Genomic DNA, 26,092 nt, shown 5'->3' with positions numbered 1-26,092 from the left:
CTTGAATTAGTGTCTCCTTTCTATTATGAATGTACCTATACTTGAATTAGTGTCTCCTTCTATTATGAATGATACCTTACCTATACTTGAATTAGTGTCTCCTTTCTATTATGAATGTACCTATACTTGAATTAGTGTCTCCTTTCTATTATGAATGTACCTATACTTGAATAACGTAAGCATCTCAGCTGCGGGAGGATCCCCTCCTGCAATATTGTGCTGATTTGCTTCATTCTGCTACACTCACTGTCCTCCTTCTCCAGTGGTTGACATGCTAGCTACAAGTGTCATTTGATTAGGGTTCGCACCCTGGCCCCATCAGCCATACAGAGACGGAACTCATACATTACATGGCGACTTTGCAGCCCACGTAAAAGTGGCCCTTCACAATGGTCACTCTCCAGGGGATTTTTCTCTGGCCTCCACTATCCGTGCTCTACCCTTTTGGTTCCATTGCTTACAACTGATGTGAGATTATTTATGGCATGAATGTCCAATGCAGACATACTGTATGATGGGATTAGTATTGGCCTTGTGGGGATGTCCAATGCACTTGTACATATGGCTTGTAATTTCTAAACTAAAACAGGATTAGCAAATTGTTTACATTTTGTTTATATTTTGTTGAGATGTTTTCTGCATTTGAAATAATACTATTAGAAATAGGAAAACCATTCACACATCTGAGAACATACGTGTGTGGGAATCATTTGCTAATAACTTAAAATAAAATAAAAGGCTGATACTGGCAAGAGCAGTGTGTGGGTTTTTCTTTTTTATTAGACAATTAACGAGGCTAACCATGTTGAAGGATACCAGATCTGACTTCTACAGCTATATCCCTTCATTAAAATGGATGAGTGCAAGCCTTACCCTTGTAATGAAGATAGGCCTTAAAGTGGAACTGACAGTATTTTAACTACTTTTCAGATATGAAACAGACAATCATAATATCAGTCAAAAATATCAAATTCTCAGTTTATGCTACAAAACCAACTTTATAAGACATTTAAAAAAAAAAATATTTGACTCAACATTCCATGACGTACACTAAGCCACTGTTGGTAGAATAGATGGATGCAGTTCAATGCATGATTCATATAATACACCAATACATGTCTTGGTAGTCCAAAAAATATTGCTATCAGGTTGTAAATCACAGCGGGCCTGGTACATTGTTTGCTGCCGCCGTTCGGGATGCATTGTTTCAGTTTCAATGACTCAATATTTTGGACAAAAACAGATGAATGTAACTAAGGCTGGGAATCTCAATACAATCAAACTAGCAAGGGCAATGATCACAAGTCAGTCATAGCGTGGCTAATATGCTAGCATATCTATTTATGTAGCAAGCTAAAAACACAGAGCCTAATGTTAGCTAGCCAGCTCCTAGATAACATGTAAACAGCCTAGCTAACCAGCTCTGTTAGGGTGAGTAAAATGGTCAGAGTGAGTTCAGTTCTCTTATTTGTGTCTGGAAGTAGCTAGCTAGCAAGCTAGCCAACTTTAGCCAGTTAGGTTGGGTGCTTGATTGCAGGCAAGCTGCAGAAGGACGAGTAGGCTACAATTTTATTAGTGCAATTTTGACGGCCAACTAGCTGAAAAAGTTAGACAGTGTTTATCTAATGTTCCTAGGTTAGATTTTACCTCATCTTACTCTTGCTAGTATTAGTTGTTGATCTTGTTGTTGTTGATGTGCATAACTGCGGGAGAGAGAGCCTACCTTTTCATGGTTGTTTGATCAATAGGGCTGTAAAGTTCCCAAATGTAAGAAGATTGACATTCTGTATCCAGTTCAAAGTGAATGATGGCAGGCCTGTGTAACAAAGGGCTCGTCTGCATAAAGGCCTACTGTAGCTCTGGTTGGCTATGGTGCACCGATCTGCGTAGACTCCGGTCCTGGACGAGACACATGTTTTTTTTTTTGGTTTTATTTACTGCAGTGTCTATTAATTGTCCAAACACACAGCCACTTTCCCACTCTATATTGCTATCGACTCTTCACAAATGCCTCAGTATACATAATTCCCAAACATTCTAAGAATTTATGAAACCGTGAAAATGACTATATACTGTATACAGTAAGTGCTCGCTTGTCAGAAAATGTTTTTAAAAAGTGTTTTTTAAAGATTTCATGTTGCTAAATTATGTAATTTCCACTTTAAGGATGACTTGCACAGGAGAGAGACATTATTAGCAAATATCACTATCATGGGGGCGTGCAGAAAGGAATATTTTAAGGTTAATTTAATTTAATTTCAAAATACATGTTGCTTGAAACAAAGTTGCAATTTGTTTGCTTCATGTTATGTATCATCCTGTTGTAATTATATGCAGTTCAACATTATCATCACAAGGTCAGTGCTAGAATTGGTATTATAGTCTAGCTTTACTGTAAACAAACCACAGGTCTCGTATGTGATATCGATAATACATGCCTAGCACAAGCAAGCTGTTCATTAAAACTACAGTATGTTTCTTAGTTGAAAGTTAAAGGGCAATACACCAGGATAAAATATATTTGCGTTTTGAGGAAGCAGATGAAGAGCAAGGGGAGACAGATCATCACCTCTTGAGAAGCAGAGTCCGAACTAAACATTTCGGATTACTCCATGCAAAACAATTGCGCACATTTAGCTCGCTATCATCAGAGTTATACAGCAAGTAGCTGCATGCTTTTCATGATCAGTAAACATCAATTGGTCATGTAATTTCCAATCCTCTGTGGGCTCTGCCTGTCAAGCAGCAGAATGGCGCATTTGCCGATATACTGTTAGCTAATAATGTTTACTACCATTAGAACATTTCAAATCAAATCAAATCAACTTTGTACAGTTGGTTAAACATGTTGGTAAGTAGACCTAATGTACTTGTTCCTCCAACAACATAGGCCTACCTAGCAAAGTTAGCAAACCTTATCACCTTTTCAACATTGTTTTTAAGAGTGTTTAATCATGATTGCTGCTGACAGGCATGATAGGTTACATTGATTGATGGACCATGTCAATTTGACAAGCTAGCTAATAACAGATCACGTCAATATGGCTAGTTAACAAGCGAATCTTCAGGGGATAAAGTAGATGGATAGCAATATCCAAATATTGTTTGATTTGCATGCCATCTTTAGAGGTGATGACAGTAACGTTAGTCGGACTGACAACTTTACAAGGACAATGTCAAGCTCTTTCCAAAAGCCTAAACTAAACTAGCGAGCTACAAGCCAAATGGATAGGCTACCCTCATGTATCTGAAAAAACATGATCATTTGATGTTTACTGATCATGAAAAGCATGGAGTTACTTGCTCTATAACTCTGATGATCGAGCTAAATGTGGAATAATCTGAAATGTGTAGTTCTGACTATGCTCTTCAAGAGGTGTTACAACCAAATACTTAATATTTATTTAACAATCGCTTGAAAACCGCACACAGTTGTCAATGGTTATAGTGGAGATGGGAGTCTCCTTGCCCCCAAGCAGGCAAATCAAACACTCTGCACCTTATTGTGACGCCTTATTGATAACGACCTATACACTCACTATGACTGCTACACTCACCTGACTCATATAATCTAGTCTATACTCTCTCTCTCTCTCTCTCTCTCTCTCTGTCTCTCTATGTCTCTCTGCCTCAAAGGAGGCATATAGGGTTAAAAAGGGCCTAAAATGGCAACTTCCATCATGATTTTCTCCACACAATTAAAAAATATATAAATGTAAAAAGCATGTCAAACATCCTTCCTCCAAATGAAGCCTGTATGTGAGAATTACCAGAACAATCCGAGATACCAAAAACATTTTGGGTTACCCTGGCGTGGAACCGCTATCTCTCTATGTATCCTATCACACTCTTTTGCTCTCTTTCATTGTCCTGTTGAGTGTAATTGCAGTGAAAGTGTGTGTGCGTGCATGTTTATGTCTCCTGTAGGGAGTAATTGCCTGTGTGTGTGTGTTTGTGTGTGTGTGTGGTATGTCATGTGGTTATCAGCAGTACCAGAGCAGTGTGTGAGCAAAAGCCTCCTAAGGAAAATGTGTGACAAGAATATTATTACAGTGTGTGTTTGTGTGTGTGCGTACGTACAGTGCATTCGGAAACTATTCAGACCCTTTTACATCCGCATTGAGCAAAAGGCTAGAGCTGCCGCTTTCAAGGAGCGGGAGACTAATCCAGACGCTTATAAGAAATCCCGCTATGCCCTCAGACGAACCATCAAACAACCAAAGCGAGCCAAGATTGAATCCTACCACACCTGCTCTGACGCTTGTCGGTTGTGGCAGGGCTTGAAAACTATTACGGACAACAAAGGGAAACCCAGACGCGAGCTGCACAGTAACGCAAGCCTACCAGACGAGCTAAATGCCTTTTATAATCGCTTCGAGGCAAGCAACACTGAAGCATGCACGAGAGCACCAGCTGTTCTGGATGACTGTGTGATAACACTCTCGGTAGCCGATGTGAACAAAACCATGTGAACAATTTCCAAACGCCTAAAGGTACCACGTTCATCTGTACAAACAATAGTACGCAAGTATAAACACCATGGGACCACGCAGCCATCATACCACTCAGGAAGGAGACGCGTTCTGTCTCCTAGAGAAGAACGTACTTTGGTGCGAAAAGTGCAAATCAATCCCAGAACAACAGCAAAGGACCATGTGAATATGCTGGAGGAAACAGGTACAAAAGTATCTATATCCACAGTAAAATGAGTCCTATATCGACATAACCTGAAAGGCCACTCAGCAAGGAAGAAGCCACTGCTCCAAAACCGCCATAAAAAGCCAGACTACGGTTTGCAACTGCACATGGGGACAAAGATCGTACTTTTTGGAGAAATGTCCTCTGGTCTGATGAAACAAAAATAGAACTGTTTGGCCATAATGACCATCGTTATGTTTGGAGAAAAAAGGGGGACGCTTGCAAGCCGAAGAACACCATCCCAACCGTAAAGCACGGGGGTGGCAGCATCATGTTGTGGGGGTGCTTTGCTGCAGGAGGGACTTGTGCACTTCACAAAATAGATGGTCTCACGAGTAAGGAAAATTATGTGTATATATTGAAGCAATATCTCAAGACATCAGTCAGGAAGTTAAAGCTTGGTCGCAAATGGGTCTTCCAAATTGACAATGACCCCAAGCATACTTCCATGGTTGTAGCAAAATGGCTTAAGAACAACAAAATCAAGGTATTGGAGTGGCCATCACAAAGCCCTGACCTCAATCCTATAGAAAATTTGTGAGCAGAACAGAAAAAGCGTGTGGGAGCAAGGAGGCCTAAAAACCTGACTCAGTTACACCAGCTCTGTCAGGAGGAATGGGTCACATTTCACCCAACTTATTGTGGGAAGCTTGTGGAAGGCTACCCAAAACGTTTGACCCAAGTTAACAATTTAAAGGCAATGCTACCAAATACTAATTGAGTGTATGTAAACTTCTGACCCACTGGGAATATGATGAAAGAAATAAAAGCTGAAATAAATAATTTTCTCTACTATTATACAGACATTACACATTCTTAACATAAAGTGGTGATCATAACTGACCTAAGACAGGAAATATTAACTAGGATTAAATGTCAGTATGTGAGAATGCTGTTCACTGACTACAGCTCAGCGTTTAACACCATAGTGCCCACGAAGCTCATCACTAAGCTAAGGACCCCCGGACTAAACACCTCCCTCTGCAACTGGATCCTGGATTTCCTGATGGCTGCCCCCAGGTGTTGAAAGTAGGCAACAACACATCTACCACGCTGATCCTTAACACTGGGGCCCCTCAGGGGTGTGTACTTAGTCCCCTCCTGTATTCCCTGTTCAAACATGACTCCAACACCATCATTAAGTTTGCTGACGACACAACAGTGATCACCGACAACGATGAGACAGCCTATAGGGAGGAGGTCAGAGAACTGGCAGTCTGATACCAGGACAACATCTCCAACAACATCCAACAACAACATCTCCCTCAATGTGAGCAAGACAAAGGAGCTGATCGTGGACTACAGGAAAAGGCAGGCCGAACAGGCACTCATTAACATCGACGGGGTTGTAGTGGAGCGGGTCGAGAGTTTCAAGTTCCTTGGTGTCCACATCACCAACGAACTATCGTGGTCCAAACATACCAAGACAGTTGTGAAGAGGGCACAACAAAACCTTTCCCCCCTCAGGAGACTGAAAAGATGTGGCATTGGTCCCCAGATCCTCAAAATGTTCTACAGCTGCACCATCGATATCATCCTGACCGGTTACATCACTGCCTGGTATGGCAACTGCTAAGCATCTGACCCTAAGGTGCTACAGAGGGTAGTGCGAACGGCCCAGTACATCACTGGGGCCAAGCTTCCAGTTATCCAGGATCTACATAACAGGCGGTGTCTGAGGAAAGCCCATAAAATTGTCGGAGACTCCAGTCACCCAATTTATAGACTTTTTTCTCTGCTACCGCATGGCAAGCGGTACCGGAGCGCCAAGTCTAGGACCAAAAGGCTCCTCAACAGCTTCTACCTCCAAGACATAAGACTGCTGAACAATTCATAAAATCGCCACCGGACAATTTATGATGACTGACCCCCCCCCCTCCCTTGTGTATACGCTGCTACTCGCTGTTAACTATGCATAGTCACTTCGCCCCCACCTACATGTACAGATTACCTCAACAAGCCTGTATCCCCGCACACTGACTCGGTACCGGTGCCCCCCGTATATAGCCTCGTTATTCTTAATCTTATTGTGTTCCTTTTTATTATTACTTTTTATTTTAGTCTACTTGGTAAATGTTTTCTTCTTCTTGAACTGCACTGTTGGTTAAGGGCTTGTAAGTAAGCATTTCGCGGTAAAGTCTACGCTTGTTGTATTCGGCGCATGTGACAAATAAAGTTTGATTTGAGTTTTTCCACATTTTGTTACGTTACAGCTTTATTCTAAAATTGATGAAATTATTTGTTTTGTTCTCATCTCACCCCATAACGACAAAGCAAAAACAGGTTTTTAGATTTTTTTGCAAAGGTATAAAAAATAAAAAACGGAAATATAATATTTACATAAATATTCTGACCCTTTACCAGTACTTTGTTGAAGAACCTTCGGCAGCAATTACAGCCTCTAGTCTTCTTGGGTATGACGCTACAAGCTTGGCACAAGCATCTCTGCAGCACTCCACCAATCAGGCCTTTATGGAAGATTGGCCAGACGGAAGCCACTCCTCAGTAAAAGACACATGAAAGCCCGCTTGGAGTTGGCCAAAAGGCACCTAAGACTCTCAGACCATGAGGAACAAGGTTCTAAAGTCTAATGAAACCAAGATTGAACTCTTTGGCCTGAATCAAGCGTCACGTCTGGAGAAAACCTGGGACCATCCCTACGGTGAAGCATGGTATTGGCAGCTTCATACTGTGGGTTTGTTTTTCAGCGGCAGGGACTGGGAGACTAGTCAGGATCATGGGAAAAGTTGAACAGAGAAATCCTTGATAAAAACCTGCTCCAGAGCGCTCAGGACCTCAGACTGGGGCGAAGGTTCACCTTCTAACAGGACAATGACCCTAAGCACACAGCCAAGTCAACACAGGAGTGGCTTCAGGACAAGTCTATAAATGTCCTTGAGGGCCCAGCCAGAGCACGGACATGAACCCTATCGAACATCTCTGGAGAGACGCTCCCCATCCAACCTGACAGAAATTGAGAGGATCTACAGAGAAGATTGGGAGAAACTCCATAAGTCAAATCAAATCAAATTGTATTTGTCACATACGCCGAATACAGTAGGTGTAGACCTTACAGTGAAATGCTTACTTACAAGCCCTTAACCAACAATGCAGTTTTAAGAAAAATTGATAAGTAAAAAAAATTAAAATTCTAAATAATTAAAGAGCAGCAGTAAAAAGGTGTGCTAAGCTTGTAGTGTCAAACTCAATAATACTAAATGCTGCAATTGGTGCCAAAGGTTCTTCAACAAAGTACTGAGTAAAGGGTCTGAATACCTGTTTTTGTTTTTTCATTGATAAGGGGGAAAAAACTAGTCAATCCATTTTAGAATAAGGCATTAACGTAACAAAATGTGGAAAAAGTCAAGGAGTCTGAATACTTTCTGAATGAACTGTATTCTAGCTGTTTAGGTGGTGTTTTATAAATGTGCAATAAGCATATAACAATTATATAATGAATTGGCAATTTCTCATTCTGAGAAATAAGGTAGGCCACTTGATTTCAACATGTGAACAAACTGGACAGGCTAGCATGCTGTTCAAACAGGTGGAGACAGACAGCAGGTTGTGTTCATAACAATTAAACTGTTTTGCCTTGTTAGCTAAATTCAACGCTTGTGAAATTATACCTAGATCCAAGTTGGCTAAACCTGAAATATAAATATTAGCTGGCTACTCACTAGCACGTGGGCTTGTACTTGAGAGATTGTTTATGAGACGGGTGATCATTTTTTATAATGCCTGCTACATTATTAGTGAATGTGCATTATGCATGGTTCTGGTTAAATTTGTAAACAAAAGGGCATTTTTATAGAAGACCTGAAAGCTAGATCAGTGATTATTGCAAAAAAGCAGGTACAACTATTTTGATCAAATAATGATTAGTGGGTCTCATGGTTGTGGAAGGCCTATAATTCAGCCTAGGTATAATTACACAAGCCCTGACTTCATTACATTATAGTTGACTGTTTTTTAAATGCTGTGGATTTGAGCTTTAATTGTAACACAAAGCTTATTTAGAGAAAACATTGAAAAAAATCAAGATACGTATTGTGAATCGCTCATAAGTTTATTTATTTCTTTAGATATGAGCTTCAGGCCATATCGGCCAGCCCCAGTCTGAATGCTGTGCTGTTGACATTCTCATAGAGGTAAGTCACTCCATGGGAGTGTGTGTGCGCATGCCTGTGTGTTTTTGGGTGTGTACGTGGGTATTGGTTTATGTGTGTGAGGATGGACGAGAATTGCTTTACTGGAACCTTTAAAATGGGCACATACACACACTGACCTCTGTGCCATTGGTTTGGAGGAGCTGTGATGGTGCATGTGGTGTCTGATTCATAGTCCACAATCAAAGGGCGAAGTGTGTGTGTAAGTGCATGTGTGTGTGTGTATGTTCCGGTTCCGGTGGCATGCATTGAAACACATCGATTTCTCGTGGCTTTGCAAAACAACTATGAATTAACTGACTTATTTTCAAATACATGTCAACATAAAACATCACATTAAGGTGTGGGCCGTTCACTGTGTTACAAGGAACAAAGTAAGTCTATTTGCTCCAGCAGCTGGCATATTCTGTCCATTCACATTTCACCTGTATGAACATGGCAGCTCTCAACACCCGAAAACAGAAAGAGTTGGCCGCCACTATCCGAAAGATTGTTCGTGAGGAAATGACCTCTGCCCTCAACTTGCAATTAAAACCGATAAATAAATGTCTTGCACAGTTCACTTCTAAAATGGATACCTACTCAACTAATGTGAACATTTTGGAGACAACAGCCAATGTGACAGAGGGGCGACTCCATGACCTGGAGACACTGCAAACTAAGTTAGAAGGGGAAATATCTTTAAAAAATGAAACGGAATCACTCAAAAATCATTCCCTTAAATTCAATGTGCGGGTCACAGGACTTGAAACTGGTGTGGAAGTGTGGAACCCAACTTCCTTCATGAGCAATCTTTTCTATGAACCGTTTGGACAGGAAAAGCTTGATCCCTGCTGATAAACATTGCACACCGCACAGGTCCTCTCCGGAACGGATCTTGGTACAGGATTGTACGAATCCACAGTTTTGATGTCAAACTGCAATTTATTCGCCTTGTAGCGTAATCAAATCTAATCAAATCAAATCAGGGGCTTTGACCTATGTGGTGAAGAGGATCAGCATCTACCCAGACCTGTGTGCCGAACTGCTGAAACAGAGGGCGACCTACAATGAGGTGAGATCCCAGTTACGCAAGCTAAACCTGAGATGTGGCTTCATCCACCCGGCAAAACAAATCTTGACCTTCAAGAATACAACACACAAGTTTTCCACTGCCTAGGAGGCTCAAGACTTATTCGAGAAGCACATCAAGCCCAACACACAAGGTGTCACAGCCTGATCTGTTTCAACTGTATTTGTGATTGTCTCCACCCCCCTCCAGGTGTCGCCCATCTTCCCCATCATCCCCTGTGTATTTATACCTGTGTTCTCTGTTTGTCTGTTGCCAGTTTGTCTTGTTTGTTCGAGTCAACCAGGGTTTTGTGTCTCAGCTCCTGCTTTTTCCAGTCTCTCTTTTCTCACCTTCCTGGTTTTGACCCTTGCCTGACCCTTGCCTATCCTGACCCTGAGCCTGCCTGCCAACCTGTACCTTTGCTCCCCTCTGGATTACTAACCTCTGCCTTACCCTGACCCTGAGCCTGCCTGCCATCCGGTACCCTTGCCCCACCTCTGGTTTACTGACCCTTGCCTGCCGTGACCTGTCTATTGCCTGCCCTTGTTGAAATATTAAACTATTGTTTCTTCAACGTGGTCTGCATCTGGGTCTTACCTTCATACCTGATACAAGGAGATGACCCGACAGATTTAGGCTAACCTCAGTTTGACTGGCATAATAGTCAGGTATGCTATCACGCAGCCTAGCCTATGTCTCTGATGCTGCCCTCAGCATAAGACAAGACTCAGTAGGGGTCTCAAGTTACTATTGAAAGTTATAATAGTAGAAAACACAAGGTGCAAGTTCAATATTTGGTTGTACATCAACAGTTTTTCTCTTGTTTTGTCAGTCACTGACAGTCACTACATTAGTCATGTCAGCTAACAATTTTTAGATTGGTAAGTTAGTTTAGCAAGTTATCTAAACTTGAAGTAATCAGTGTTTTCCATTAGCGTCGGCTTATTTTCAGCCGGCTACATTTTGCACTTCATAATAAACTGCCTAATTTTGCTGGACTCCAGGAGGAGTAGCTGAGGCCTTGCCAGCAGCTAATGGGGATCCATAATAAATACAAATACAGTAATAATAACGAAGTACAATGTTCAGCAATCATAATAATAATAATAATCAGGGCCGGCTCTAGCCTTTTGGGGGCCCTCAGCGAGACTTGTTTGGGGGGCCGCCCACCAACCGGGCAAAATAAATTTGTTGCCCCCCTCTTGTCGTTGGAGAGAAAAATGTAAGCTTTATTCAGTCAATTCGACACCTTTTATAAACTAGTCAACACTTGCTGTTCAGTTGTGCTATGTGAAACACGCAAAATAAAAATAAATGAATGTGTCAGAAAACAATAATTAGGCTTAGTCGTGGATTTTGACTTATTGTTACTACTTACATTACATGGGACGTGCAAATGTATGCGATTCATGCTCTCTCTCCCTCCACTGTGTAAAGAAATTTGACTGTAACCAGAGATCTGTATATTATGACGAGTTGCTCATGTCTCCGCCCTAACAATGGGAGTTGCTGTCCCAAATGCAGGAAGGCAGGCGACAAGCTTAGGTCCAAAATACGCCCATAGAAACGCATTGGGCATATTTTTGACAGATTCTATCCTCTTCCTCTCTGCTGTGTTTCTCTGTCATCACTCGCTTTGTGACCGACAGGTGCCTATCCTATCAATAGTTCGCTAGAAGATGCATATCGTTGAACAGTAGCATAGTTAAAAGTAGCATAGTTATACAATTTTAAAACAATACATTCACAGATTTCACAACACACTGTGTGTCCTCAGGCCCCTACTCCACCACTACCACATATCTACAGTACAGAATCCATGTGTAAGTGTGTGTGTAGTGTGTATGTTATCGTGTGTGTGTGTGTGTGCATGTGTCTGTGCCTATGTTTGTGTTGGTTCACAGTCCCTGCTGTTACATAAGGTGTATTTTTATCTGTTTTTCTAATCTAATTTTACTGCTTGCATCAGTTACTTGATGTGGAATAGAGTTCCATGTAGTCATGGCTCTATGTAGTACTGTTCCGGACTTGGGGACTGTGAAGAGACCTCTTCAAATCAAACGTTATTTGCCACATGCGCCGAATACAACAAGTGTAGACTTTACTGTGAAATGCTTACTTGCAAGCCCTTGTGGCATGTATGCATGGGTGTCCGAGCTGTGCGCAAGTAGTCCAAACAGAGAGCTCGGTGCACTCAACATGTCAATACCTCTCATAAATACAAGTAGTGATGAAGTCAATCTCTCCTCCACTTTGAGCCAGGAGAGATTGACATGCATATTATTAATATTAGCTCTCTGTGTACATCCAAGGGCCAGCCGTGCAGCCCTGTTCTGAGCCAATATGCAATTTTTTGCAATTTTCAGAGGTCCCTTTTGTGGCACCTGACCACACGACTGAAAAATCTGTTAAGAAGGTAGAGCAGCGCTTTATTATGGACATCTCCCCATCTTAGCTACTGTTGTATCAATATGTTTTGACCATGACAGTTTACAATCCAGGGTTGCTCAATTTCCACATTATTTATTACAAGATTTAGCTGAGGTTCAGGGTTTAGTGAATGATTTGTCCAAAATACAAAGCTTTTAGTTTTGGAAATATTTAGGACTAACTTAGTCCTTGCCACCCACTCTGAAACTAACTGCAACTCTTTGTTAAGTGTTGCAGTCATTTCAGTCGCTGTAGTAGTCGACATGTATAGTGTTGAGACATCAGCATACATAGACACACTGGCTTTACTCAAAGCATGTCGTTAGTAAAGATTGAAAAAAGTAATGGGCCTAGACAGCTGCTCTGGGGAATTCCTGATTCTACCTAGATTATGTTGGAGAGGCTTCCATTAAAGAACACCCTCTGCGTTCTGTTAGACAGGTAACTCCTGCTAAAGCGTTCAATGCCACGATTCAGATAGAGCACAAGGCCAAAAATGATGGGTCTTTTGTTAGTGTCTAGCAGAGAGTCAATCAGCTCTTTAATATCCAGTTTCAACTGTTCAGAGCTGCCCTTCATAATGTCATTAAAACTCACATGGACTACGATAGAATCAATTTCCATGTCCTGACGTAGTACATTCACGAGCAGCTTAGTAATGTAATTTACTCGAGCTCCGGGCTAGGACATTGTTTTTGCACCAGGGATGGTCACTTTTCTTACCATGGAGCTTCCCAAAATCACAGCTGGTGAGAAGGATGAGAAAATCCACGCACTACCACGCTTCACAGGATTCGGAGAACCCTTTATGGACGGGCGAGAGGCAGGATAACTTGAGCCCATTGCTCCCGGAGCCTGGTGCAGGCCTCCGAAAGATGGAGAAGCGCCGCTCGATCCAGAGCAGGGACGGGTTGCCGACGTCGACTTCGAAATCATAGTAGTAGGCACTGCGGCAGCACACACAGGCACCCCCAGCCTGAATCGAAATGATTAATACAGCCGTTCACAAAGGTTAAATTGGGAGAGATGTGAATACATCATTAATTTTGCTTTTATTAAACATAGTGAAGGATGCCACCCAGTGTTCTCACTATCGCCCCCTGTCTTGAAAAATACAGATATTCTATTTTCCAAAATGTTGTCGTCCCGTTTCTAGAAGTACGTACCCTAATAGTTCCACACGGACAAAAGCGGGTTTGTTAAAAAGCGTTTATCCTCGGATAACCTCCTTCGACTATTACAAAGTGTACAGTATTTTAGATTCTTCCTCAGAAAGAACAGTTCCTTGGACTGTATTATCTCTCGATGCAGGAAAAGCTTTTGATAGACTAGAATGGTCATATCTCTGGTCTGTGTTGGAACATATTTGTGGTGGCAGGGTAGCCTAGTGGTTAGAGCTTTGGACTAGTAACTGTAAAGGTTGCAAGATCAAATCCCCGAGCTGACAAGGTAAAAATCAGTCATTCTTCCCGTGAACTAGGCCATCATTAAAAATAAGAATTTGTTCTTAACTTCTCTAGGGTAGGGGGCAGAATTTTCACGTTTGGATGAAAAACATACCCAAATTCAACTGCCAGTTACTCATTGCCAGGAGATAAGATATGCATATTATTAGTAGATTTGGATAGAAAACACTCTGAATTTTCTAAAACTGTTTGAATCATGTCTGTGAGTATAACATAACTTATTTAGCAGGCGAAACCCCGAGGACAAACCATTCAGATTTCTTTTTTTTTTGAGGTCACTGTCTTTTCAATGAGATTTCATTGGGAAACCAGATTTCTAAGCAACTTGCTTGCAGTTCCTACGGCTTCCACTGGATGGCAACAGTCGTGAGAAATAGGTTGAGGTTATTCCTTTGTGTAATGAAGAAATACGGCCATCTTGAAGTCGAGGCACTCCTGGTGTCCTAGACATGCGTTTCAATCAAACAGAAGGCATGCTACATATCATTTTAATCCTGTATTGAACACATATAATTCCGTCTTCAATTTTATCGATTATTAACGTAAAAAAATACCTAAAGTTGTATTACATAAGTAGTTTGACATTTTTTGGCAAAGTTTACAGGTAACCTTTGATATATTTTGTCGTCATGTTTGAGCAAGTTGGAACCGGTGTTTTTCTGGATCAAATGCGCTAAATAAATGGACATTTTGGACATATATCGACGGAATTAATGGAACAAAAGGACCATTTGTGATGTTTATGGGACATATTGGAGTGCCAACAACAGAAGCTGGTCAAAGGTAAGGCATGAATTATATTTTTATTCTGCGTTTTGTGTCGCTCCTGCAGGGTTGAAATGTTTTCTCTCTTTTGTTTACAATGGTGCTATGCTCAGATAATAGCATCGTATGCTTTCGCTGAAAAGCCTATTTGAATTCTGACATGTTGGCTGGATTCACAACCAGTGTAGCTTTAATTTGATATCTTTTATGTGTGATTTAATGAAAGTTTGATTTTATAGTAATTTTCATAGTCATTCATTTTAATGTGGTGCTATGCATTTTCTCAGGCTTTTTGTGATACAGTAGCGTCTTGCCTAAACTCAGATTTTTGGATATAAATATGAACTTTACCGAACATAAAATACATGTATTGTGTAACATGAAGTCCTATGAGTGTCATCTGATGAAGATTATCAAAGGTTAGTGATTCATTTTATCTCTATTTCAGCTTTTTGTTAATGCTCTCTTTAGCTGGAAAAATGGCTGTCTATTTCTGTGACTTGGCCCATACCTTACATAACCGTTTGGTGTGCTTTCGTCGTTAAACCTTTTTGAAATCGGACACTTTGGCTGGATTTACAACAAGTGTAGCTTTAAAATGGTGTAAAATACTCGTATGTTTGAGGAATCTAAATTATGGGATTTCTGTTGTTTTGAATGTGGCGCCCTGCAGTATCACTGGCTGTTGATGAGGTGGGATGCTAACGTCCCACATACCCTAGAGAGGTTAACTGACTTGCCTGGTAAAATATAAATAAATATGGGAATTGGTTCCAATTTCATTCATATGATTAAAATACCATATTCTAATCCCTCAGTCATAGTTATAGCCGGCAATATATGTTTTGCGCCGTTCAGAATCACTAGAAGCAGCAGACAAGGCAATCCAATGTCGTCTTTGCTATTCTTATTATCCATGAAACCCCTGGCCCAGGCAATTCATCAATCGAAGGAAATAACACACATTTTCCTAAATCTACTGATCACTTCCTCTCATTATACGCAGACAATATCTTACTATACTGTATCTGGACAATGTATTTCAATCGCTCCCAAACGCATTGAAGATCATAGATTAATTCATCTTAATTTCTGCCCCAATGCCTCTCAAGACCCCGTTGGAGTCTTGAGACTCCATCTTTACTTATGGAAACCCATTTCCCATTTTAAATATTTAGGAGTAGATTTATTTCCTTCCTTAGATAAAACCATTGACAGAAACTTTAACAGAACGCTGAAAACAATTAAATCGGACCTCAGTAGATGGAATAATATCCCAGTTGCTTTAATTGGCAGAATATCTATTGTCAAAATGAAAAACTGCAACGGCTGAATTTCTGTACTTTAATGCTTCCCATGGCTCCCCCTTCTGGCTATTGGGATACAATTCATAGTGCGGTTTCAACATTTGTGTGGTGAGGTAGACGATCCTGGATAAAATTAACACATTTACAAAGACGGAAAGAGATAGGAGGACTATCTGTACCAAACGATAAAATGTATTTCCAGGATTTCCAGGTACTAGCAATTCGCCCCATCCTAAATTGGTTTAGACATTCTTCAGCCCCTTGGCTGAGTATAGAGAGAAATATAGTGTCTCCTCTTTCCCTCGATGAGGTGGTCTTCACTGATATATCCCTTAAAAAAAATGTAACTTTGCTTTGGTCCTATTATTGCTCACACAATTTCCATTTGGCACAACATTTAATTTAAAAAAAACTGGGAATCAAAATGGCATGCCCGTACTCCAATATTTTACAATAATGCCTTGTAATCCGGAGGGTAGCCTTTTGCATTCCCCCAATGGTCCAAATGTGGAATCCATACCCTTACCGATATCATGGACACTAATGGTATGAGAACATTCCAAATTTTTTCCCTACCAAACCATCCAATGATGGGTTTTATAAATAAATTATCTGTGCTGCCAAACTCTAGAATATATAAACAGCTTTGGGAAAGCTCATATTCTGAGCTAGCCATTAAAAAAGTATGGTCAACAGATCTAATTGAATCTGAACAATTAGCCATTAAAAAAGTATGGTCTGCAGATCTAATTGAATCTTAACAACCCTTTAACTGGAACAGAATATGGAAAAATTTGACCTTGGTATCCCGTAATCCAAACCATCAATTTATACATTTTACGTTTGTTCACAGACTGTATTTAACACCAAGGAAACGTTTTACGATGAAATTGGCCCCAACTCCCAACTGTTCACTGTGTCCCCTAAATAAGGTAAATGATTTGGCATTGCCCTGCAATTGAATGCTTCTGTGGCAAAGTTCACACACACACGTACAGTACACATGGATTTTATGTTGTAGATATGTAGTAGTAGAGTGAGAGGATACACTAATGTGTTGTAAAATATGGTATGAATGTATTGTTATGTTTTAAAATTGTATAACTGCCTTCATTTTGCTGGAGCACAGGGAAAGTAGCTGCTGCCTTGGCAGGATATTATGGGGATCCATAATAAATACAAACTATGTGCCTTCAAAAAGTATTCACACCCCTTGACTTGTTCCACATTTTGTTGTGTTACAGCCTGAATTTAAAATTGATAAAATTAAGATGTTTTTGTCACTGGCCAACACACAATACCAGATAATGTCAAAGTGGCTGTGATTGGAGAAAACTGAGGATGACAACATTGTAATTACTCCACAATTCTAAGCTAATTGACAGAGTGAAAAGAAGGAAGCCTGTCAAGAATATCTGACACATTATATCCATTGTAAAACAGCAGTAAAATAATACTGAAAAAATGTGATAAGCAATTAACTTTTTGTCCTGAATACGAAGTGTTTTGTTTGGGGCAAATCCAATACAACACATTACTGAGTACCACTCTCCATATTTTCAAGCATAATGGTGGTTGCATTATGTTATGGGTATTTTTTCAGGATAAAAAGAAACAGAATGGAGGTAAGCACAGGCAAAATCCTAGTGGAAAACATGGTTCAGTCTGCTTTCCACCAGACACTGGGAGATTAATTCACCTTTCAGGGGGACAATAACCTCAAACACAAGGCCAAATCTACACTGGAGTTGCTTATCAAGTAGACAGTGAATGTTTGCTGATGGGTTGGGGTTATCTTTGTAAGCTTTGTTTTTTGTTCCTGTAACACTGAATAAAAAGTTGGGCACATAAAGAAATACAAGTTGGACTTACAGCGTGACAGTTAGCTGCTACATGCTGTATTCTGGTGTCCAAGCTAATAACCTTGGCTGGCTAAAGGGGTGTGCATGCATATCTAATGAGGACATAGACTCCCCCCCCCCCCCCTCTCTCTACACTCTCTCTCTCCACTCTCCTTCTATCCTTCTATTTTTTTCACCCTCCCCAGCTCTCGTTCCTCTCGCTCTTTTCCCCTCTCTCTCTCTGACCCTGACTTGTCAGTCACAGTAAAGCAGACTCACAGTAATCCCATGGGAGACACCTTATTATAATATCTACATTAGCAGAGGCAGAAAAAAACATACACACACACACATATCCACACAAATACACACACACACACACACAATACACCATGTAATTATAATAACATATAAACCCATAACTGACACTGCTGACCTTGAAAATATAATGTAGTCAGAAATAGCCTAAACTCCCATTTAAACAACTTGTACCAATATTTACATGAGGAGAGGAGTGTAGAAGAGAGGAAGGGAGAGGAGATAGGAGTGTCACGCCCTGACCGTAGAGAGCTTTTTATGTCTCTATTTTGGTTTGGTCAGGGTGTGATTTGGGTGGGCATTCTATGTTCCTTTTTCTATGTTTTGTATTTCTTTGTTATGGTTCTCAATCAGGGACAGCTGTCTATCGTTGTCTCTGATTGGGAACCATACTTAGGTAGCTTTTCCCCACCTATGCTTTGTGGGTAGTTATTTTCTGTTTAGTGTTTTCTGCACCTGACAGGACTGTTTCGGTTTCGTTATTCACTTTGTTATTTTTGTTTCAGTGTTCAGTTAAATAAAAGTCATGAACAATTACCACGCTGCACTTTGGTCCGATTCTTCCTCATCAGACAACGACACCCGTTACAAGGAGTGTGTAGGTGGGTAGTTGTCTAGTGTGTGGTTGTGCGTGCGTGCACGAGTGTGCACATGCATATGTGCGTGGGTATGTTTGTGTCTGTTTTTGGTTATAATTAGATTGTTTTGTCTAAACGTTCTCTTTAATTAGTCGTCCCTCATTGGGACTGCTCATTTACATATTTACCATATTTGCATAGCTAATGAGTTCCTGGCTGCCTGTTGCAATTAGCATCCAACTCAGAGGTTGCCCCAAGTTACACCCGTTACCATTCTCTAACTATCCTCTTAATCTCTCTACCGCTCTCTCTTTCTTTCTCTCTGTTTCTCTGCTCCCTTTTTTTCACCTCTCTCTCTTTTCTTTCTCTGTCCATCTTTGGTCACTCTCTTTCGCGCTCTCACTTTTTAAATCACCCTTAAAGTCTTTCAGCACACACACACACACACACACACACACACACACACACACACACACACACACACACACACACACACACACACACACACACACACATATATATATATACACACAAAACAGATCCACACACCACTGGGTTCTTTTTAACATTATGTAGGAGGCAGAAAGGAAATTAATGCATGAGACAGCCAAAAGATTGGGATCCCAGTGCTCGGGTGTGTATGTGCATGTGTTTGTTTGTGTGTTCATGCATAAATGAGTGTGCACACTTGAGTGTGTTTGGAATTATGTTATTGCATCCGTGTGCAAATTCATGTGTACACTTGAGTGTACATTTTGTAGAGGTGTATGTTTTTTTGTGTGTGTCTGTCTGGGTTTGTTTACCTGCAGAGTGCGTCGGAGCGGCAGGCGCGTCGGAGCTCTAGACAGGAGGGTCTGTGTTTCTCCTGGTGGGAGCAGGCAGGTACAATGGTCTGTCTACGTCTCTCAGCACAGGCCTGGTCCGGACACGAGCAGAACAACAGGGGGTAACTCAGCTCCCACTGCACACGCTCAAAGAACTGACGCAGCGCCTGGGAACACAAAATAATATAATTATTATCATTCACCATGTGATGGGGCTCTGGTCAGAATTAGTGTATTACTAGGGAATAGGATGTCATTTGTGCAGGTCCAACCACCACCCACCTTGTGACATCGTTTGCGGCTGCAAGGCTCCTGGTTGGCCAGTGAGGGCTGAGAGAGCTTGTTGCAGATAGCGATGTAATTGGAGCGTTGTCTCTTGCAGGTTTCATTGAGGTTGCAAGCCTTGGCTGCATCGAGACATGGGTTACAGGGTTTCCCTGGCTCCGAACATGGGCTGGCCTTGGACAGAGAAGAGTCTGAGAGATTTGTTGGATAGAGAAAGAGAGGCAGAGAGAGAGAGAAAATGATGAGCACAAAAAGTTAACAGACACAGACACACTGTGTAACCCCAGTGTTTCTCTTGTTACACATCACTAGCATCTAATGTGACTGTAGCTAAATATAAACTCACTATATTATCTGTTTAATGAAGCTACAACAGAAACACACACGCATGCACGCACGCACACGCACGCACGCGCACGCACGCACGCACGCACGCACACACACACACACACAGTTTAAAGAGAAATGTAAATGTTGTAAAGATCAAGACCTAATTCTCATCATCGGTGACAGAGTTTGTTGTAGTGGGAACACATATTATATTAGCATTTTTATTTCATACTTCACATCCTATATTATACTTCTAATCACAAGCGGCCGTTGGCAACTTAATTGGGGAGGACGGGTTCATAGTAATGGCTGGAATGGAATAAAAAACATAATAAAAAAATAAAATAAACACAACCTGCACTTGCACTTGATCCCCCCCACCTCCTTCTAGCTCTGACTCTACTGATACAGTAGCTACGTTACTGAGGAAAAATGTACTTACTGTGATATGTGGTTGTCCCACCTAGCTATCTTAAGATGAATGCACTAACTTTAACTAATCAAACACATGGGTATCCATCACGCCATGTCAGACATTAATATGAGCAGTTCAACCCTCAGCAACCTCCTACGCTTCTAATAGCAACACGATCTCATAGCTTCCCTTTGGAATTCGACAAATTATGAATGAACGTCAATTACAGTTTTTTTAATCGTTTTTATTTTTTACATACTATCTACCTGCAGTGAAGCCGCTCAACATTTACATTACATTCAGTCATCCACCAGACACTCCCATCCAGATTGACCCACAGGAGCAACCAGGGTCATGCGCCCCGCACAAGGACACATGGACAGATCCCCCACCCAGTCGAATCGGGACCCGAACCAGCGACCTCTCGGCCACCGGCCCAAGCTCCCAACTGCCAGGCCACCAACCATCCAAGATCCCCCCACAGTTCCCCTCAAGAGCTGCCCCTCAACCATCCAAAACACCCCCACAGCTCCCCCCCTGAAAAAAACCTCCCCCTCCACTCCCCACCCCCAAACCCTCCCATCTCCACCCCCCCGCCAAGCCAACGTCCCTCTCCAACACAACCAAAACCACCACCCACCCAATGAGCCAACGTCCCTCTCCAACACAACCAAAACCACCACCCACCCAATGAGCCAACGTCCCTCTCCAACACAACCAAAACCACCACCCACCCAATGAGCCAACAACCAACAAAAAGAACAAAAGAGAAAGAAGTAAAAAACTAAAGAAAACAAGAGCAGAAAACAACAATGCAAAAACAAATGACATCAAGAACAACAAAAATCTAAACAGCAAGGTCCAACTGGCACTATTTACATGTATTTATGTCTGTGTGTGTCTGTGTGTATGCATGCGTACGCGCATACAAACACTTGCGTGGTACCAGCCTCAGGCAAACAGCCATTGGATGTAACAATATTCCTTTTAAGTGTCGGTTAAACTTATTTTTTGTTTATTTTGACTATATTTTTTACTTTTATCTTTGACCATCAATCTTCACTCCCACTTGTCTCCAGTTCCACATTCCAACCCTCAGTTTCCCTCAGCCCATCCCACCTTTCTCTGCTGGCCACCCTCTTTGGATTTCTACGTGCCATTTAAATATCTTTCAACTATGCTTTGATGTTTAACATACAATTTTTTATCTATCTGATCGAATCCACAGATTGCAAGTTGAAGATAAATACTTTTACTAAGAGTTTTAGTATATTAGTAATTGACTGACCAGGTCTTTCTAATCTCCCAATAATGCTATTTCTAGCATCAATTTTAGATTAATGCTATGCTTTTTCAGCCTTTCCTGAACTGAGACCAGATACAAGCTACCTGATGGCAATACCAGAACAAATGGTTTATTGATTCTGTATCATCGCAACAAAATCTGCAGAGGTTGAATGCCACAAATATTCAACATTTTCTTGGTGGCATAATTTTTGATGAAAAGCATGAAGTCTTGAATCTTGAACTCTTTACACCCTGTGCCATGGAATCAGTACATCAAAAATCTCTTCCCAGCTATTTTTCAAACTGTATGGCACAGCTGTCAACATCCTGGTCCCCAAATGAAACTGGGTTATTTTCCTATTTATGCTATTTTTGTTCCTCTGCCAGTTTTGATCCTGTATATTGGGCAGACAGACCAGTTCCCTACCTCCATTTTTGGGTTAGTGCTATAATCAATTGGTTGTAATCTTGGATTGAGAAGACCTTCCCATACATTTCTGATAGCTCCATGAAAGACATACTGTAACTCCATCATTCCAATTTACAATATTATTTAAAAACAAAATACCCTTCTCAAACATCCTTTCCATAAATGCAGGTATTTTATCAACCAGCACATTATTAGTTCAACCATAATATTTACTCTGTCTTTTCTGGGGGATGAAATTGTAACCAGCTCTACATTGCTTGTTTGAAAAAGAGAGATACTTTAAACAAGGTTTCATTTAATTTTCATTTGATTTCTGCACGAAGGCAAAAAGTCATTTTTTAAACAAGTGTTGAGCTTTTCTTATTAATCTTCTTGAGAACCATGTAAAATCCAATCTTACTTTATTAAAGGCCTTTTCAAAATCTGCTATGAATACCAGGCCTGGCTTCTTAGACGTTTCATGTTGTTCTATTATTTCTAGTAGTTGTCGTATATTGTCTCCAATGTATTGTCCATGTAAAAAACTGTCTGATCAGGATGAACAATACCTGATAAAACCTTTTTAATTGTGAGTGCTATGCATTCTGCTAGTATTTTTGCATCACAACATTGAAGTGTAAGGGGCCTCCAGTTTTTTAGATAGACTGGGTCTTTATATTTGCCATCTGGGTCTTGTTTTAATAATAGTGAAATCAGACCATCCTGCTGAGTACCTGACAAACTAACATTTCTATAATGTGTGATGTCTAAATAGATAATAACCCAGCCAATTTGCATGGTTCAGTGTCTATGTGTGTAACATGAAGTGAGAGTAGCCTTCATATTCAAGATGATAATTGTAATCCATATAGAATCAACGTCAAAGTTGCATTAAACATCATATTCATAGAAAAACACATCCCAGCATTTCCATAGTAATTGACGTATCACATGATTATGAAAGAGACATTGCATTACTATAGAGACTATAGATCTTGTACGGAACACAGTGCAAATGTCTCCCGTACAAGATGTTATTCCCCAATGTCCCTGCTCTGATATCTTCCCATTGCTTGTTCTAAACATAAATAGACATGTAGACAGACAAACAAGAACCATGTTGAATTCTAGAAAGTTCTAGACAATAGAGAGAGGGCGGAGAGAGGGAGAGAAGAGAGAGAAAGAGAGAAGGAGAGAAGAGAGAGAAAGAGAGGAGAGAAGAGAGCGAATTCAAGTGTGTGTGTGTGTCTGTGTGTGTAAGTGAGCGTGTAATTGAGTGCGTGTGTGCGCATATCAACTTCATACTGTTCAGATATTTTAAAGTCCTCATAATTTCTTCCGTAACCTGGTTTCCCCGTAGAATTTAGTATAGCCATGGTGTTATGGAGCTGTCCATCTATAAAAAGTTTGTCCACAATGAGAAAGGCAATCTGAGAAAGGCAACCCCTCTCCCTCTGTCGCCTCTGTGCAGGATACAGTCTCGTGCAATGTCCATTTATTTCCCAGGGAAATTGGTAATTGAGACCGCATTTTGTGGTTCGGGATCGGTGTCCCGTCCACGGGACAGTTGAGCTAACATAGGCTAATGCGATTAGCATGAGGTTGTAAGTAACAAGAACATTTCCCGGGACATAGACATATCTGATATTGGCAGAAAGCTGAAATTCTTATTAATCCAACTGCACTGTCCAAATTACAGTAGCTATTACAGTGAGAGAATAGCATGCTATTGTTTGAGGAGCATGCACAATTTTGAACATGAAAAGTTATTAATAAACAAATTAGGCACATTTGGGCAGTTTTTGATACAACATAAATAAAATGGTTCATTGGATCAGTCTAAAACTTTGTACATACACTGCTGCCATCTAGTGGCCAAAATCTAAATTGTGCCCGGGGCTGGAATAATACATTATTGCCTTTTTCTTGCATTTCAAAGATGATGGTACAAAAAATACAAAAGAACTGATGTTTTTTTCTTTGTATTATCTTTTACCAGATCTATTGTGTTATATTCTCCAACTTCCCTTTCACATTTCTACAAACTTCAACGTGTTTCCTTTCAAAAGGTACCAAGATAATGCATGTTCTTGCTTCAGGGCCTGAGCTACAGGCAGTTAGATTTGGGTATGTCATTTTAGGCAAAAATTGAAAAAAAAGGGGCGGATCCTTTTAATCCCGCTTGGTTACAGGGTTAAAACAGAAGGCATTCATTCCGAGTGGTTAAGATTAAGTCTATGGTTTGGGAAGGCTTAAAACAAAATAATAAAAAACGACGCACTATTACCATCAAGTATCACCAAGTATTCTCATGGCTTGCATTGTGAGCTGAGGGGCCTCAGTAGTCAAAGCTGCATGCGCCAGCTCTGAGCATCACCAGTTTGTGCTCAGTGCTGGGCAATCGTTTTTCTTTTTTTTGTGAGCGCCGAGGAAGTCATATATGTCGACGTACTCAGAACCTTTTCAAATGTCCAAAAGTCTATTTCTAGTGATCAGGCTGGTAATAGAGCAGATGTGCGTTCAAACATGGGAAATAGTTTGTGAAAGTTGGCTGACGTTAGCTAACATATTCCATTTGTTAGGTGTTAGCCGCGACCGTTTGCTAATGTTAGAAGGCAGTGTGCAGCAAACGTAAGTGTCTGTTTCGGGTCTAAACTGCCTCTAAACATAAACAAGTGGACATGTAAACTTTCTATTATATTTAGTAGGAATAGCTAAGTCATTTTCACTTTGAATATTATCGCTAAAAAACTAACAGTAATCCTTACAAAAAGTAGCTGTTTGATGTTTCACCGTAACATTTTGGAATGTTCATACAAATCGTTCAACTGAAATTGTTACATTGGCAACATGTAGCCTTGTTGAACTCGCCTCAGGACTGGCATTGGATATGTGTTTCCAATAGTAATGTGACGTCAGCACATGGCATATTAGCTTCCATAGTAGACTAAGTACAACTAACACATGTGTCCTGTCCTTCAAGCCTTATAAAGCATGATTGTTCCCCTAGGGCAATTCTGACACACACACACACACACACACACACACACACACACACACACACACACACACACACCCCTCCTCGTAGTGTATTGATTGTGTGAAATGAGCTGAGCTCAGGGTGATTGTAGTAGACAAGCCTTAATGACTGAGAATAAAGACTTCATTACAGCTTCACCTTCCAGCTGCACAGAACTACTGATGTGTGCACTGATGTCTGTATTCATTGCAAGTGTGTGTGTTGTGTGTGTGTGTGTGTGTGTGTGTGTGTGTGTGTGTGTGTGTGTGTGTGTGTGTGTGTGTGTGTGTGTGTGTGTGTGTGTGTGGTGTGTGTGGTGTGCGTGTGTGCTTTCGTGTTTGTGTGTGTGTAATCATTTACATGTAATTGATTACAAAAAACTGTAACAATAGTCCGTTACGTTCCCAGCAAGAATATTGGAATCAAATTACTGATACTTTTGAAAAACTAGATGATTACTTCTAGGATTACTTTTAAATTAAGAAAGAATGTTTGCGAAACAATTCTTTATGACACCTTTATGCTTTATCAATGACATTCAAATCAGCATTGGAAAAATGCTCAAGTTTGTTCCGCCTGAACGAATCTGACTACATGTCAGAGACCATTATAACGACACAAACAAATGCATTTTGATGGATCGTGTGAAAAGAGCAGGAATAGGACTTTTGTAGGCTATGCTGTCTTCCAAATGGTGCGACGGCTGTCGGCATTCAAGATTATACATCCATCTTGAATAAATGCTTGAAGGTGAGGACGACAGCAAGGGTGTAGCCTACTGGTGATACATAGCGCAATTATGTGAATCACACTGCTGCTCTCTCATTTAGCTATTTGAACCTTGGATTGTGATTGCTGTGGATGGCTGTTCACAAATGTATATACAATATATGTGTATTT

General features: G+C 40.8%; 1 protein-coding gene across 1 annotated transcript in view; it reads right to left on the bottom strand.

Moving 5' to 3' along the window:
- The window catches only part of LOC111960871 (GDNF family receptor alpha-2-like), an 81,299-nt gene that overhangs the window by 14,760 nt on the left and 40,447 nt on the right, over positions 1–26,092 (bottom strand). Inside the window, exons 3-4 of the mRNA XM_070442622.1 lie at positions 19,730–19,923; positions 19,427–19,614 (exon numbers count right to left, since the gene is read on the bottom strand). Coding sequence (XP_070298723.1) covers positions 19,427–19,614; positions 19,730–19,923 — 382 coding nt within the window. The remainder of the gene's footprint in view (positions 1–19,426; positions 19,615–19,729; positions 19,924–26,092) is intronic.

This window comes from Salvelinus sp. IW2-2015, linkage group LG4q.1:29 (genome assembly GCF_002910315.2).
Source record: "Salvelinus sp. IW2-2015 linkage group LG4q.1:29, ASM291031v2, whole genome shotgun sequence".
Lineage (NCBI taxonomy): Eukaryota > Metazoa > Chordata > Actinopteri > Salmoniformes > Salmonidae > Salvelinus > Salvelinus sp. IW2-2015.
Note: the sequence above shows the minus strand (reverse complement) of the source record. Positions and strands in the feature narration are given on the sequence as shown.